Source organism: Asparagus officinalis, chromosome 9 (genome assembly GCF_001876935.1).
Source record: "Asparagus officinalis chromosome 9, Aspof.V1, whole genome shotgun sequence".
Taxonomy (NCBI): domain Eukaryota; kingdom Viridiplantae; phylum Streptophyta; class Magnoliopsida; order Asparagales; family Asparagaceae; genus Asparagus; species Asparagus officinalis.
Window position 1 is genome coordinate 10,690,270 of NC_033802.1, and position 17,481 is coordinate 10,707,750.

The 17,481-nt window shown below is 43.8% G+C and overlaps 1 protein-coding gene across 3 annotated transcripts; it reads left to right on the forward strand.

Moving 5' to 3' along the window:
- LOC109823701 (protein FAR1-RELATED SEQUENCE 6-like) lies at positions 7-5,719 on the forward strand. Of its 3 annotated transcripts, XM_020390037.1 has the most exons (7): positions 7-109; positions 214-2,307; positions 2,404-2,514; positions 2,633-2,749; positions 2,986-3,054; positions 3,802-4,126; positions 5,220-5,687. In XM_020390037.1, exons 1-6 carry the CDS (start codon positions 32-34, stop codon positions 4,120-4,122), a joined length of 2,790 nt encoding a protein of 929 aa, XP_020245626.1. In that variant the 5' UTR covers positions 7-31; the 3' UTR covers positions 4,123-4,126; positions 5,220-5,687. The 3 variants fall into 3 exon arrangements, with proteins under 3 accessions (XP_020245626.1, XP_020245627.1, XP_020245628.1); XM_020390038.1 differs by lacking the exon at positions 2,404-2,514 and having other exon boundaries at positions 5,220-5,719; XM_020390039.1 differs by lacking the exons at positions 2,986-3,054; positions 3,802-4,126; positions 5,220-5,687 and having other exon boundaries at positions 2,381-2,514; positions 2,633-2,747.

Consider the following 17,481-nt stretch of genomic DNA (forward strand, 5'->3'; position numbering starts at 1 on the left):
CGATTCCGGTCACCTCCGGTACCCTCCGGCCATGGACGAAGGCACCAGCGCTCGACCCCCCAAAAACCCTAGACGCGCTCGCCTCGCTAACCGCGATCTCAATTCCCAGGTCAGAACTCAAAACCCTAAATTAAAAAATAGGAAAAAAAAATCCTAACCCTAAAAAAAGGGAAAAAAAATCCTAACCCTAAAAAAAGTCAAATCTTTTTCCAGGAAGCCGACGCCGAATTGCTGGAACTCGACGATGACGACGACGACGGCGCCGACGGCGGTTACGACGGCGTTCCCGAGGTGGGTATGGTCTTCAAAACCCACCAAGAAGTTTCCAAGTTCTATAAACGCTACGCTCGCCGAGTTGGGTTCGGGGTTTCAGTTCGCAGATCTTCGTTTACTAAAGAAGGGCATTGCCTGTACTTAGAATTGATGTGTTGTAAAGGGGGTAGGAAAAGGCCAGAACCTAAATTTAGGAAGAGAACTAGTGCAACTACTAATTGTCAGGCTAGGGTCAGGGTTAAGCTTTGGGGAGATGGGTTGTTGCATTTGGAGCTGGCTAGCTTGGATCATAATCATCCGGTTAGCCCCTCGATGGCGAGGTTTTTGAATTGTTATAAGCATTTGACTGGATTTGCGAAGAAGAAGGCGCTGAGGGAGCAAGAGGAGAATATGGTAGCTCAGAGTGAGGAGCCGGTACAATCTGTGCATGTTGATAAATTGGCTGCGCTTGAGGAGCTTTTGTTTAGGGAAAACGAGTGCCGGAGTTTTGTCGAGAGAGGGAGGTTGAGATTTGGGGAGGGAGATTCGGAGGCGATTAGGTTGTTTTTTACGCGGATGCAAGCGAAAAATTCAAACTTTTTCAATGTGGTTGATTTGGATGAGGAGGGTTGTGCTAGAAATGTGTTTTGGGCTGATGCAAGGTCTAGGGCTGCTTACCAGTATTATAGTGACGTGGTTACGTTGGACACAACGTGTATATCGAATAGATTTGATTTGCCGCTTGCATGTTTTGTTGGTGTGAATCATCACGGCCAGCCTGTGTTGTTGGGCTGTGGTTTGCTTTCTGATGAGACGGCAGAGACATACATTTGGTTGCTGAAGGCTTGGATTGCTTGTATGTCAGGATACATGCCGAATGCTGTGATTTCAGATTATTGCAAAGGGATTCAGAGTGCAGTTGCTGAGGTGCTACCAGGGGTTCGTCATCGTTTCTGCTTGTTTCAGATAATGAAGAAAGTCCCAGAGAATTTGGGTGGGTTGGCCGAGTATAGAGCTATTCACAAGCAATTGCAGAAGGCAGTGTATGACTCGTTGAGGATGGATGAGTTTGAGGAGGAATGGAGGAAGATGGTGGAGATGTATGGGCTTCAGGGTAATGATTGGTTAAGCTTGTTGTATGAGTTTCGTCATTCATGGGTACCAGCCTATTTGAAAGATTCATTTTGGGCAGGTATGTCCACTATTCAACGAAATGAATCTCCTACACCCTTCTTTGAAGGTTATGTTGATCAAAAGACCTCCTTAAAGCAGTTCATTAGTAAATATGAGATGGCTTTACAGAGTAAGTATGAAAAGGAAGCCCAAGCAGATTTTGAGACATTCCATAAGAGACGGCCTGCAGTGTCGAAGTTTTACATGGAAGAGCAGTTGTCCAAGGTGTACACTATTAACATGTTCAAAAAATTCCAAGACGAGATTGAGGCCATAATGTACTGCCATGCGTCAGTTGTCAGTGTGGATGGGTCAAGTTCTACCTTTGATGTGAAGGAATGTATCTTTCTGGAAGATGGTAAGAGGACGATGAATAAGAATCATGGAGTTCTTTATGATGCAGAAAAAAAGGATGTTCGCTGCATATGTGGCTCTTTCGAGTTCAGGGGTATTCTCTGTAGACATGCTTTGTCTGTCTTCAAACTGCAACAAGTGCATGAGATTCCATCTCAGTTCGTTTTAGATCGCTGGAAGAAGGACTTTAAGCGCTTGCATGTTATGAACCGACCTTCAGAAGATATCATTGCTAACAACCGTGTGGATCGTTATGATTATTTATCAATGAGATGCCTTCAGCTTGTTGAGGTAGGGGTTTTATCCGATAAGTATCAACTTGCTCTAAAGTTGATACGGGAGGCAGAGAAGTTTCTTCTCAGTGATACCACGTATGATGATACACGGCCTAAGATTATTTCTCGCATAAATAAAGCAAATAAGCCAGACAAGGATGGTGTTCAAGGTGTTGGAAAGATTGTGGATGTTGAAAATGGAGATGAAGGGAGACGACGGCGTGGGAGGCCACCACAAGGAAAAGAGTCTCAGGTATGGGCAACAATATAATCATCAAAATAGGATATTTAGTTTTTGGTGAGATTTAAAATTAGACCTGCTTCAGTTAATATTCTTTCACTGCATCAGATTCCTCAAGGAATGTCCAAGGTTGGTAATCCAGCCTATCAGTTTCACGTCGTTCCGGCTGTACCATATTTACAACCCCATGCTGGGGTACAACCAGGCAATAAGCCAGTGGTATTTATAATATCCTATAGTTTTGTGTTTTTTGTGTTTTTTGTGTTTTTTGTGTTTTTTTGTGTATATTCTACTGTACAACTTGGATTTGTCTTCATATAAGTGTATTCTTTTTTAGGATGGAACAAGTCCAAATGCTTTGCCAATAGGTAGTCAATATGGAGTGCAGATGAATCCGCAACAATATATTGGCAATCAAGCAGCAATGAGGCCCAGTGTTGTTTATATGTTTCCGGTGGGTAATTAGTTAAACAAGAATACGCAAACCAAGTTATTTCATTTTCTCTGTAATTTTATTGTGAAAAGTTGGAAACGTGAATGTCATGATCATGTTGAACAGAACATCACCTTATTCTATGCTTATTATTTGACATATTTGAATTACTGTCTTAATTGTTCCCCCCAAAGTAGATGCTTCTTATATTGAACGCAGTGCTATCTTTCTGAAAAATGACTCTCATTTCATGATAGGGTGGTTACGATCCGCAAACACTTGGAAATGGATCGATGATGCCATGGATCTATCCGCAGATGTACCAGGTCTGACCATAAGTTATTTTTTATCCAAGTTCTTGGGATTTTCTTTTAATCATTGTTATAAATTTCAGAAGGTTACTATGAACTTTGGGGGATTTTGCTCAAAACTACTGTGAACTGCTTTTAAGAAATTAAGGTTGATGGACTTTTTTCACTAAACTATCAAGTTTGAAGGCAATTTAAAATTGACTAACATATGTGGGGAAAAAAAATCTATGGACTATGAGTTAGTATTTAATGTTGTTTTAACAAGAACTTATACGAATAGCACATGTGCAAGAGATGTGGCTACATCATGAACTTAAATGGGCACTGTATAAACATAACTCATTAGCAAAGGGAAAGCTACGAAACGAGGTTAGGCCCTCTCCTAACCTGGAGTACATGTGACTTTGCTCATGAAGGCAATTAAGGTAAGATGTCTTGTGTGAGTTTGACAGCAATTTGGCTAGTTGTCATGTGCTTCACACTTGACATGTTTTGGAAAACTTTTCTTGTATGTATTTTTTGGGTTAAGGACCTTAAGGTTGACGGAGAGTAATAAGGATAAGTTAGACATTTTATCCAAGACATCAACGTTGTCAGTAACAATCCACTTGTCCATGGTTAGTTTCCTCCAATATATATATCTTATCGTAGTTTTGTCCAAAGCCCCCCTTCCTCCGTCAAAATTCATGGTATCTTTTAAAATATACCCTTTCTTCTTTCGAATTGATTTGGAGGGTTCTGGCTGACACAAATAATATGCAGGCTGGACAGCAACCGAAGGACCCTACTGTGACAACTGGACAGCCCGGTAGGAAAAGGAAAGTGACTCGTCGAAGAAAGATAGGGCAGTCTGTTGAAAGCTTTAGCGAACCTAGCCTTCCGCCTGCTGGAGTAATGCCTAGTGGCCCAGCGCAGTCAGGCCCAACACCCACTGGGCCAGCACAGCCCGGCCCAACATCCACTGGGCCAGCACAGCCCGGCCCAATGGCCACTGGGTCAGAGTCTTTGGCCACAGCAGCTCCGGGTCCAACACCTTCTCCTCGTGCAGTACCTCCTGGTCCTGTGCCCCAAACTGCCGGTTAGTTAGGTATGCGCATAGATATGCCTACAGGAATTTATATAGTTTTTATTCTTTTTATCGGATTTCTCCTGCATAGGTTTCTATTATTGATGAACTGTATATGGATTGATTCCATGCATGGAAACCGAGTAAACTATTTTGGCCCTGATTTTGGATATGGTTGGATTTGTTTTAGATAAGAATTTAGCTGTAGCTTGCTTAAACCTGTTGATAATTGTAAGAACCGTTTACCTTTTTCGGCTTATTTTGGTTCGTGTCTAAATTTAGCATTTACTCCTGCTACAATCGAAACTTGTTCCCAAGAGCATTGCTAATGCTTGTTATCAAATTCAACGCAACTTTATTTGAATCGGGATGCTTTATTATGGTCTAGGAGATAAATTTTAATTGACAGGAAATAAATAGCTTCTAACATTTTCATGTGTATTATATGTTTGATTGGCTTGAATCTAGATTCATTTTCATAATATTTCCTACACTAATTGGTTACATTTGCTGGTCCTGTTCTATATGGTAACATATGATTTCTTGCTGAAAGATAAAACATATATCTCAATATGTTAGGACATAACTAACTGTTATGTCCTTAAGCATAAATTACTATCTAGTGTTTGTTGCGAAGCAACTAAGAAAGATATGGTAAACATTAGCTTAGTGGAAGAGACGTCCCAAAATCGAAATTGAATGGAAGAATAGGATTTGTGTAGCCGACCGTAAAAATACGGGACAATGGCTTTGTTGTTTATTGATTTATTGTCGCTAGTGCAAATTCAGGTCTTATCCATACCCAGATAAAGACTGATAAACTCAGAGAGGAACGACTGCGGCACAAAAATATTCTTAATATGTCAGATAATAGATTACTGGGTTGGCAGCTTACAGATTATGACTACAATGTTTCTTCTACTTAGATGATGTTGCATACGATTAGAAGCATTAGCGTTAGCCTAGATGCATACAATTAGAAGCTTGAGCCTAGTAGTCGTAAATTTATTTCTATGATAATAATAATCCCTTCGTTCTAAGTAAAATATCCTATTAACATGTTTGAGAAACTTATGTATCTCGTTTGGTTGTAAATGTTGTACATGGTTGACAGGTATGAGGCAGTTGAAAGTAATTAGTAACCTATTGAGTTAAGCAAGATGTCCATAGAGAAATACTGAGAAGGAACAAAGACGCATTCAAGAGTAGGAGAAGTAATTTTCCAGCTTTTGACCTTCTGGAATGTATAGTTCCTTTTCAGAGGCCTGACACAGGCAACGAATTCATCGGCAAGGTTCGCTGACCAAGATACGGAGGTTTGGAGTATATGTAGTGTAATTCTTGATCAAGAAGTTGCAGGTGGACATGAAATATTCCCTTTTAGAGTAGAGAGCTTTTTTCAGAAATGTTTTGTGATGTGTTGGTAAGCCTGGTAATCCTCTTTAATGTCAGCATGTAAAATGTTGTTAGAAGCGTGATTCTTCTCAAGAGGAGTGCTTTTGTAAAAACAATTTGTTTTTTGCAGCCAGGTATAAAAACCTGTTGATCCTAAATTGTTAACGGCGAAGATTACGTTCTAGCATCCTCTTTTGTGAAATCAATCTTTTTACCGCTCTTTTTATTTTCTTTTATGTTTAGCTCCTCATTGCATTACCGTCTGCCTTGTATCCTTCTGTTTTATTGTGAAAACTTACTTTGTTTTCCCGTTTTAAATTGATCAGTGTGGGTTGATATTAAAAAAAAAAACATATTGAATTTGATTGTTTGCAGCTAAGATCATGAGTACGAGCTTTTCTTCATCAGTACTAAGAGTTGCAACAATTTTTAATTGAGTAATCTGAGTTTGTTAAAGAGTTTTAAGTCAACGCATATGATCTTTGGTTGTAGTAGGGGAAAAAACAAAAAAGAAGGGAGAAATTCTAAATTGATGGGTTCTTGAAAGCTTAAAAAACCACTGCTAATTAAAAGAGGGGTCTATACACCTTTGAGAGCAGGATAAAGTAAAATAAAAAAGACTCGCTCCTAACAATCCCCAAAACAAAATTTAAGGGAAAAAAACTATATTCGTAAATTAAGAAACATATGTAGACTTGGAGAGCACATTTGTAAATGGAATAGATTTGAGGGACGCTCAGATCAAGGAAGGAATAGAACAGCCAAATTGAATAGGAACTGGCTGGTTAGTCCCACATCGCCCAAGTTGAAGAGTTTACGAGCTTGAGATGCAAATAAATAGAGGCAGTGGGCTGGCTGAGATCCATACTTACCTGGACGGGGTCTTTGGGTGATCAAGGAGGCCCAGGCCTAGTTCAGTGGCCCACATTGCACGTTGTGGGTGTGCTGAGCTACCATCTCCCCAAGTGGGAGAGTGGACGTCATTATTTGTTGCTGAGGGGGTACGCGCACGCGCGGCCCCCGCCCAAGTCTGAATTCTAAAATATTTTTATTTTAAATTGGGTAGCCACGATTGAAGGACAAATTTTCAAAACCAACCCTTTTCATGATTTAATTGCAAAAAACGACCCGTTTCTATTTTATTTATAAAAACCGACCCAGTTGGTTGAAACTGGGTCGGTTTTTGAAATTTTTTTTCCCAAACTTCACGGGAGTTCAACTCCCGTGAAGTTTTGTTATGAGAAAAAACTTCACGGGAGTTCAACTCCCGTGAAGTTTCGTAAAGTTTTTTTCAAAAACCGACCTGGTTTCATCGACAGTGCTGAAACCAGGTCGGTTTCTCTAAATAAATGTGAAACGGGTCGTTTTTTACAATAAAAACTCCAAATGGGTTGGTTTTGAAAATTTGTCCAAGTTCTAAATTATGATCTGGGATGTGGCAACGAAAATGGGGATTTGGAGTATTGGTATAATTTTTATTCCATGTCATTATTTATAATTTTTATGATTTATGTGATTATTTGTTTTTAGGTTATGTGGATTGTGATAATTGTGTATTATTGACTTATTCGTGATTAAATTTATGTTATATTATAATTAATTATTTTTATTAATAGCAATTAAATAAAATTTTCTTTCTTTGAGAATTGAATTACTTTGTTTGTCTTGGATATTGTATATTCTTTTAAAAATTTATAGTAGGGAATACGTTACAAGTTTAGGTCATGTTCTCTCTCTTTGGTGTAAAATATAACAATTAATATACGGATCTTCTCTTATATCCGATGCATATTTAATTTTTTTGCGGATATGATTATAATTTTTTCTTGCTTAAGAAAATTTGTGCATATATATGTATCCCGCTTTTAGAAAGTGAATATAAATATCATATATGAAGTGTACCCGAATTCATTTGCAACTCTAAAGATGAGTAATCTTTTCTTATTTTCTGAGCTAGATCAAGTTAGCACTTGATTGTAGATCTGTGCCTAAGGAAGTTGAGAATCCTGAGAATAAATACGGGTGAATTTCACAAAACCGACCCTAGATTTGAGTATCTAAAATGAGCTCTTTAACTTTTAAAATGGCATGAAACTTCCCTTTAACTATTGGGATTCTCAAAATCAACTCTAAAATCCTAAAATTTTGAAGGACGTTTCTAAACATGTAGATAAACATGTTAGAGGAAGAATTTCTTAAATATCACTTTCCATTTGTAAGAAATAATTGTTTGAACACAGATATTACAATTTCTGAAAAACTGCTGAAAACTTGTTTTTGTAAATTCAATTGAAACTATATATGGATTGATTCCATGTATGGAACCCGAGTAAACTATTTTGGCCCTAAATTTTGGATATGGTTGGGTTTGCTTTAGATAATAATTTAGTTGTAGCTTGCTTAAACCTGTTGATAATTGTAAGAACCGTTTACCTTTTTCAGCTTATTTTGGTTCGTGTCTAAATTTAGTATTTTCTCCTGCTACAATCGAAACTTGTTCCCAAGAGCATTGCTAATGCTTGTTATCAAATTCAACGCAACTTTATTTGAATCGGGATGCTTTATTATGGTCTAGGAGATAAATTTTAAGGGCCGGTTTGTTTCGACCAAAAAATGCAGAAAATGAAGGAAAATGGTGTCACGCCCCGCTTCCCAAAATACTCGGGAACCGAAACGTGAACAAGCCCGCGACGTATTAGATTGAGAAGAAATATACACTATCCTTTTTTTTTCTTCTCAATCCAATACGCTAAGCGTCTAGAAACAATTACAATACGAAGTCACAGGTCCCCGATCACACATAGCGAGAATATAAAGACAACTCAGAATAAAAATAGACATATCATCAATGGTAAATCATCCCAGACATAAAAATACGGGTCAAACATGCCCTTATACAAATCTGAACAAATGAACTGAAGAAATATGAAATACATTGATCAGACAGGAATGAGAAGAACTACAAAAGTAAACTGGAACCATTAACTAATAAATGAAAAGAATAGACTTCGACTCTTCTTCTGCTCCGTCTACAAGGCACTCCTGCTGAGGATCTTCCGGCTTCTGGCGATCTCCTAGCTGAACCTGTTCTTCCTCTAAGTCTGACGTACACCAGAGAAAACAGGTGTACGTCAGGTGCATGGCGCACGGCAAGATCCCACTCGGGAAAATAATAATACAGTTGAATGACCAATGCAAGGACAATAATAACAAATAGAAACATGCAGCTGAAATACTAACAAGCTAGATATAATCCATCACTAGAGTATAATAATCAGGAGAAAACATAAACATCCTAGTAACAAGATCATACAGCTAGCCATCCTATAATCATCCACATAACAAGGTCATACTACTAGATGGAATTAATATTTAAAAATCTACAACAAGAGACGTAGTACGTCGAGCGAAATAATCCAAACAAGGAAACCCTCATATATATACCATATGTCTCGAATTGTAAATAATTAAATATTAATCCCGATCTATGTACGAAAAGGAGTACAACCGGCCTACATCTCACAAGAATCATACTTAGCCAAGAATCGAGGTCAGGTAACTAACTATCTCATCACTCATCTCAAATAATCAACAATCTCAATATCCCTGCTCCTCAGACCCACCCCAGGCCGAAACAAGACGCTGGCGCGAGCCTGGAAAACAAATAATAATCTCGATATCACCTCACCTCAGACCCACCCCAGGCCGAAACAAGACACTGGCGCGAGCCTGGAAAATAATCACAATCACAATATCACAACTCCTCGGACCCACCCCAGGCCGAAACAAGACACTGGCGCGAGCCTGGAAAATAACTACAATCATCATATCACAACTCCTCGGACCCACCCCGATGACTACACAAACTTCACCAGCGCGAGCCCGGAATATACATCAACAATCACAACCGCTCACACAGACCAAGACTTCTCATCCCAATTCTCGTAATTCCAGGTCAACTACACACGGTGTTCTAGATCCTAACTGTGTCGTACGGGTCACTATAGTCATAAACTCCTAATGATTCTCAATCACTATAGGCATGTAAAATTGCTTATAGGTCCCTTAACACGGCTCAACACGAACTAATGAACCATCGGGCGACGAAAATTGCTTATAGGTCCCTTAACACGGCTCAACACGAACTAATGAACCATCGGGCGACGTATCTAAGCGCGAACGTCAGTCCACAACACCGAAGCCAAATGACACGCAACGAAGCGGATTAACAAGGCTACGAAGCTGACGAACCGCACGTGAACGACGGAATGAATCCACTCGAGTGCGGAATCAAACCAAAGGTCCAGGGAGTCAACGAGTCATCCAACCATATAACGGACTCGAACTCAGACACCAAAGCCGATTTACTGCCTAATCGGGATCCAGACTTCCAAATCAGGAATCAAGTCAACGAATCGATTTCAGACCAATCAACCGCATAACCGAATCACGAACGAAGCAGATACAAGGACCGAAACAACCGAATGACGGACGCAAAACCCGGAGTGGCTCGGCCGAAACCGAGCCACCTCAAGGGCTCGGCCAAGGCTGAGCCACCCTAGGGTGGCTCGGCATAAGCCGAGCCACCCTGAGGTGGCCGCCCAGATCTGTGCCAAATGCACAGATCTGGTTGCCTATAAATAGGCGGGGTCATTCATCATTTTGGAGGACTTTTTGGAAGAACTTTTGGAGAGCCGAAACTCTGCCGGATTGAGACCTCATCTTGGGGTTTTTGAAGGCTTGAAGACTTGGACGTCCAGATCTGATTCTTAGCGAGCACCCGCATCACAAAAGACAGGAGTTCGAGGGGATCGAGATCTCAGATCTACGTTGTTACACTCCGGATCAAAGCTTGGTCTTTGATCCCGAGATTCGAGCGATTGTTTCCTTGGTGAAATAATCCCTCCGGCTATTATTTCCTGAGTGAAATAATACACGTTATACTGCGTAGATCTGTTCGGATCTAGATCGCGCGGTGGTCCACGGCAAATAGCCCGGCGCAGGCAAACAACCCCACCAAAGCGAGCGACCGCAAAACAGGAGCTCGCGATCTGTTCGACAAAAGAGAAAAAGTTGTAATTTTTAATTTTCTTTATTTTTGATTTTCATTGTAACCGGATCTAAAAAAGACCGGATCTTCTGTAACCGAAAAACTGTTATTCAAGATAGCAATGACATCAATGAAGAAAGCAACGAATTTCCCCGCGAACAATCTGGCGACCACAGTGGGAGCCACCGATCTCACTGCTGAGATCGGAGCGTCGCAGCCGCGGATCTCGATCCCGGTCGTGGAGGAGGTCGAGTATGAGTTCGACCAGCAGAAGTACGAGGAGTACGTGTCCTCATCTGGGTCAACCTCCCCCCGTAAGTCCAAGAAATTCCAGAAGTTCTCCTCCAGGAGAAAAGTCCGTTGGTGCGAAGAAGTTGAAGCCACCAACGACAACCTCACCCCGATCGACGCCGAAGTTGCGTCGGGTGAAGTCCCATCGGCCTCTAAGCAGGTCAAATCCGCCATCGAAGGCGTGGTGACTCTCTCTAAGAGAGCTCGCCAGAGGCAGCGTCAACGCCTCGCGAAGCAATTCGCCAAGGCCATGGAGTCCGTTGACGGGGTCCGCTACAATGCGGATCTGAAGAACAAATGAGGCAAACAGCCTCAACATCAAGTGAAGAATGGTTCCTCCAAGCCATCAACGATGGAGTGGGTCCGGGTCAAACGGAACCGTACGACGCTGGAGGAGCGTATCCGCAAGCGCCGCGCATTATCGGCGCAAGTACGGGCCAAAGCTGAAGAAGCCCGTAGAAGACTGCAAAAGGAGGTGACGAAGAAGCCACCACCAACCCGCCAAGTCTGGAAGCCGAAGTCTGAAGTGGCGACTCAGGCCAAAAAGCAACCATCGCAGCCTTCTAAGCAAGGTTAAATTCCGGCGAGTCAACCAAAGTCGCCGTTAATTCCTATGGCCACTCCGGGAGATCATGCAGGACCATCCCAGAGGAGGAAGTCAGTTTTGGAGCGCCTCGGTCCGCTTCCCAAAGAACGAGGCAAAGCTCCAGTTCAAGAACGGTTGGGACCAATGAAGAAGTCCCAAACAATTTAACATGCTGGGGGTTGCCGCAACCCTCAACATTTGGAGAAAATCGTGGCACCCAAGCGCACAACTTTGCGCATCGAAGTGCAGGAGCCCGCTGAAGATTCACACCCACAAAGGCGCGTTTCGAGGCGTGTGACTTTTGAGAGCTCAAAGAAGGAAATTCATTCTCAGAAGGAAACGCGATAGGTTACTCCGACTATCAAAATGACGAGTTGTACTATCGTGCTGGGGGTACGAATAGAACCAGGAAGAGGAGTCCCCGAGAACAGGAAATTCAATGCCCCTGTTCCAAACTCATTCGGACGGTATTGTCCGAATGCAACTGCATCAAGGCAGTCCCCAAAAGAGTTTCAGTTTTTAAAAGACTCAGTGCAGAGGCGCCAAAACCCAGGCCTAGGTGTTTTCAACGAAGAAGAAGAATGATTGAAGACGGAGAATTTCCGAGGGTCACCACCAACATGACCAGCAAAGGGACATCGGCACGGGAGGATTTCGAGTCGATTCTGAGAGCCTCCCGGCCTAGAACCCGTCTGTAGTCCGGAACCATCGAGCGAGCAACCTATGGTAGGGTTCGGACAAGACGCCCTTCAGAAGACGAAGAATCTGATGCCGGCTCCGCGGTTGCATCAGATAATACGGTATCCAGCGAGGGACAACCCCGCGAGGCACTTATGATAAGTGCGGAACAAATTGCTAAGATGCTTGAAGACGCATTAGCTAAGCAACAGGAAACCTTCAGGTTCGAGATGCAGATGGCCATGCAAAACATGAGAGAAATGCATGACCAACAAATCCAAGCATTAGCGAATCAGCAAGGCGAGCCGAGTCGTCGCAACCAAGTCCATCAGGAGGACGAAGACACAAATGAAGCTCGTAATACCAATAACCCTCCCATCAATGCAGGGGGTGGTAACGAGAATGCTAGTGAAGACACAGGTGAAAGCCTAAAGATTAAAAACCTCGAGAGCAAAATCAATACATTGATTTCCGCTCAAGAGACGAGAAAGACGGGCATTCCTTGTCCATACCCAAGAGAGTGGGAATCAATCCCATATCCGGCGAAGTTCAGTCTAATTAACTTCACGCCGTTTAATGGGATGGGTTCACCCACTCAGCATTTGATTTACTTCAAATCGAGCGCATTCGCAAGCGCCGCGCGATGTCAGCGCAGGCACGGGCTCAAGCTCAGGAAGCCCGTAGAAAGCTGCAAAAGGAGGTGGAGAAGAAGCCACCACCAACACGACAAGTCTGGAAGCCTAAGTCTGAAGTGGCGACTCAGGCCAAAAAGCAACCAGTGCAGCCTTCTAAGGAAGGTCAAACTCCGGCGAGTCAACCAAAGTCGCCGTCAATCCCAATAACTTCTCCGGGAGATCATGCAGAGTCATCCCGCAAGAAGAAACCAATTTTGGAGCGCCTCGGTCCAATTCCTGACGTGAGAGGCAAAGCTCCAATTCACGAGCGTTTGGGCCCGATGAAGAAGCCCAGAACGACTCAACATACTGGGGGTCGCCATCACCTCCAGCATGACAAAGACCTCAAGGCAGCTGCGCGCACCAATTTGCGCATTGAAGTCCAAGATCACGCCGAAAATTCACGCCCAAAAAGGCATGTTTTGAGGCGGGTAACCTTTGAAAGCCCAAAGAAGGCAAGTCAACCTCAGATGGAAACATTATCATCTGATAATGATTGTGTTGTACCTGAGAAGGCGTGCCCGCACACGATAGGTTACTCTGACTGTCAAAATGACGAGTTGTACTATCGTGCTGGGGGTACGAATAGAACCAGGAAGAGGAGTCCCCGAGAACGGGAAATTCAATGTCCCTGTTCCAAACTCATTCGGGCGGTATTGTCGGAATGCAATTGCATTAAGGCGGTCCCCGAAAGAGTTTCAGTTTTTGAAAGACTTAATGCGGAAACGCCAAAACCAAGGCCTAGGCGCTTCCAACGAAGAAGAAGGGTGATTGAAGACGGAGAATTTCCGAGGGTCACCACCAACATGACGAGCAAAGGGACATCGGCACGAGAAGATTTCGAGTCGATTCTGAAAGCTTCCCGACCTAGAACCCGTCTGCAGTCCGGAACCATAGAGCGAGCAACTTATGGTAGGATTCGGACAAGACGCCCTTCAGAAGATGAAGAATCTGATGCCGGCTCCGCGGTGGCATCAGATAATACAGTATCCAGCGAGGGACAACCCCGCGAGGCCCTGATGATAAGTGCGGAGCAGATGGCCAAGATGCTTGAAGACGCTTTGGCTAAGCAGAAAGAAAGTTTCAAATTTGAGATGGAGATGGCCATGCAGCAGATGAGAGAAATGCATGACCAACAGATCCAAGCATTGGCGAACCAACAAGGCGAGCAGAATCATCGTAACCCGATTAATGTGGAAGATGAGGATACAAATGCTCGTAACACCAATGATCCTCCCGTCAACGCAGGGGGTGGTAATGAGAATGCTGGCGAAGAAACCGGCGAAAACCTGAAGATCAAGAACCTCGAGAGCAAAATCAACACATTGATCTCCGCTCAAGAGACGAAGAAAACAGGCATTCCTTGCCCATACCCAAGAGAATGGGAATCGATCCCATATCCGGCGAAGTTTAATCTAATTAACTTCACGCCGTTTAATGGGATGGGTTCACCCACTCAGCATTTGATTTACTTCAAATCGCACTTGGGAGTCATCTCTGGTAATGAGCCTCTGATGGTGCGGTCATTCGTCGGCACTCTTCGCGGAGCCGCCTTCGATTGGTATCGCCGCCTCAAGCCAGGCAGCGTGAACAGCTGGGATGACATGGAGACCAAGTTCCTGGCCAACTTCTTCGACGACGACACCGAGATATCTATCGGATCGTTGCTCGATGAGAAGCAGAAAGACGGAGAGTTAGTCGACACCTTCGTCAAAAGGTTCCGGAACAAGGCGATGAATTGCCGGGACCCGATCACCGAGGAATTCATCCTCCAGACCTGCCACAACAACCTTTCGCTGGACGTGTTGGAAGAAATGGGCACAGTACCATCCAAGACATGGAAGGATCTGAAAGTTCGAGGAGAGCAAGCTGAGCGATTCCTCAGGAGAAAGAAGGTGGAGAGAGGCCAACCGGCAACAAATCTTCCGAAATAGAACTTCAACCAAAAAGGAAAAGGTAAAGCTCATGCTAATGCCGTTGATGCTAACCAAACTTTTCAATTGCAACCTCAGCAACAACAGCAGCAACGAGCGCCACAACAATCCCAGCCGCATTGGCAACAACGGCCTCAGAAACAAAAGTCTTCGGAGCCGAGGTTCCCCAAAGTCTACTCCTTCAAGCTAAAGTGTACTCCTTCAAGGATGATGAAGTTCCCGGCATCTTCAAATACTTGTTGGAGAACAACAAAATCCAGCTGCCGGCGATCGTGGATCAAGAGGGAGCCAGCAAGGTGACGGATCCAAAGTACTGCGCGTACCACAGAGCGGTCCACCACCCTACGAGATCATGCTACCACCTCAAGGACAAGATCCAGGCGTTAATCGACGTAGGGGTCATAACCCCGAAACCAGCCAAGAATGTGGGAGCAAACGCAGTGTCAATCAGTTTTGGATCGGTGCCTACAACTTGGTTCGAACCAAAACGCGTCACCAAAGTCGGGATGAAGACGGTGAATGACGACCCGCACGGACAACGCCAAAAAGGACTTGTCCCATACACAGCCCCAAACGGTGAGATCCTCTGGGTGCACCCCGACCTGATTGAAGATGAACAATGGGCCGGATTGTCATCCAAGGAGAAGTCCAAAGGGAAAGGGAAGTCTTGTTATGGAGTCTCTGCTATCCCAGGGGAAGATGACGAAAGAATCCCCACTTTCCCGCTTTCCGACGAAGAACAGGAAGTCTTCGCGACCCGGAGTGGAAATGAGTATCACTTCAAATATCCATCTCCTGGTGATCAATTAGCTGAACAGGGGGTGACAAAACGGGGACCAGCCAAGACTCTCACATAGCTGGGGGTGATTACGGTTCCTAAACCGGTTGAAGAGGCTCGACGACAGCCGGTAGATAAACATAAAGAAAAGAGGCCCGAGGAGGGTCAAAATCCGAAGCAAGACTCTCACAGAGCTGGGGGTGATTACGGTTCCTAACCCGGTTGAGGAGGCTCGACGCCAGCCGGTAGATAAACATAAAGAAAAGAGGCCCGAGGAGGTTCAAAATCCGAAGCAATCTCGTTTCAGTCGTCCGATTGGAAAGGATAAACCGGAGAGTTCAAAAACTCCACGCGCCTTCGATATCATGGCTCAGCTAGCTAATATTCCAGCGCGGATAACGCTATATGAGTTGCTGCGGCTGTCTAAAGAAACTAGAGAAGCATTGCAAGAGGCCTTGGCCGATTCAGAAGCATTCCTCACTCGGATCAAACCGGCGCCTGAGGAACTAGAACTGTTAGCTCAACAGTGCAATGTGGCAGCTAAGAACATTCCCTGCATCACCTTCACCAAAGAAGACATGCAGACGAAGAATTCAAACCATGATCGGCCCTTGTATTTTGTCGGGTACATTGGCTCCAGCGAGGTCAACCGAATCCAAGTAGATCCGGGTTCCGCTGTGAGAAGTGGATCCGGGTTCTGCTGTGAGTATTATGCCGCTTCGCTTGATGCATTTGCTCGGTATTCCAGTCAGCAAGTTGGCGTCCATAGGCACGGTCATTTACGGATTCAACACCAGCGGGTCAAGGCCTTTGGGGAAGATCCGAATAAAATGCCAAATGGGCGATCTGAAGACGGAGGTCACGTGTTACGTGATAGATGCTGAGACATCCTATAATTTACTATTGGGTCGGCCTTGGATCCATAGTAATGTTATAGTTCCCTCCACCTTACATCAGTGTCTGAAATATGTCGACACTGATGGAAGGGTCAGGACGGTGGTCGCAGATAAGCAACCATTCAAAGGGTATGAGAATTACTTCACTGATTCTCTCCTTTATGGTAACGAATCTGACACGGAACCATCGATCCAAGGCACGGACAGCGGAGAAGAAGCTGATTCCGAGGCCGGATTCGATTACAATGGCGGTTTTGTTTTAAATGACATTGTACCCTTTGTAATCAATCTTGACGATGAACAATCGTCAGATGGCGGTTGTAACTGGCAACTTGCTGATATTGAAATAAATCATGATTTAGAGTACTCCTTGTCTCTTGATGATGTGGTAAGAGAACTGTATGATAATGCTGACTTGTATATGCCGCTTCGATCGTCTTATGTAACGAAGGAGCGCCTCCAGCATTCTTTCGGAACAACCATGATCATCCCGAACAAGGTAGGAGGTGCAAAAGAAGTAATTTATGGTAAAGGAAAAAGCTCTCCGTTACCAGATCATTTCCTAAGTGAAGACGAAGATGATGACAAACCTGGTCGGCATTTATCTAAATATAGTCCGGAAGCGCGCAAGCTCATGGAAAAGCAGGGGTACGATTTCACACTCGGAGAAGGTCTATACTTCGATCGAGGTCCTCGTAATCCAGCCAAAGCGGTATATGTACCAAAAGGGAAACCTGAGGATTATTATAAATATGGGCGAGGCTTAGGTTATGTTTCATCAGATGACGAATGTGGTTGGCAAATTATCGATCAAATTGCTAACAAAGCTAAGGATGGGTACTTGCCAGATTCTTCAGCTGAGGATTCCGACACAAGTTTGGGAGAAATGTTCAAAACCTTAATGTCAAACATGACTACAGCTGATCCATCTACGTTGGAGGATGACGATCAAATGCCAACGTGGGAAGACCCATGGGTTCATCACCTAAACATGCAGTACGGTGATAGGTTCGAACAGAGAGAACCACCAACCGAAGATGAAGTAGTCCAAATTAATATGGGCAATGAGGCCAATCCAAAGCCCATATTCATCA

Bases quoted from the DNA above. Each gene is read 5' to 3' on its own strand.
- LOC109823701 (XM_020390037.1), top strand. From the start codon at position 32: ATGGACGAAGGCACCAGCGCTCGACCCCCCAAAAACCCTAGACGCGCT. The intron at 2,515-2,632 runs GTATTTATAATA...ATTCTTTTTTAG, and splicing joins AACCAGGCAATAAGCCAGTG to GATGGAACAAGTCCAAATGC. The intron at 2,750-2,985 runs GTGGGTAATTAG...ATTTCATGATAG, and splicing joins GTGTTGTTTATATGTTTCCG to GGTGGTTACGATCCGCAAAC.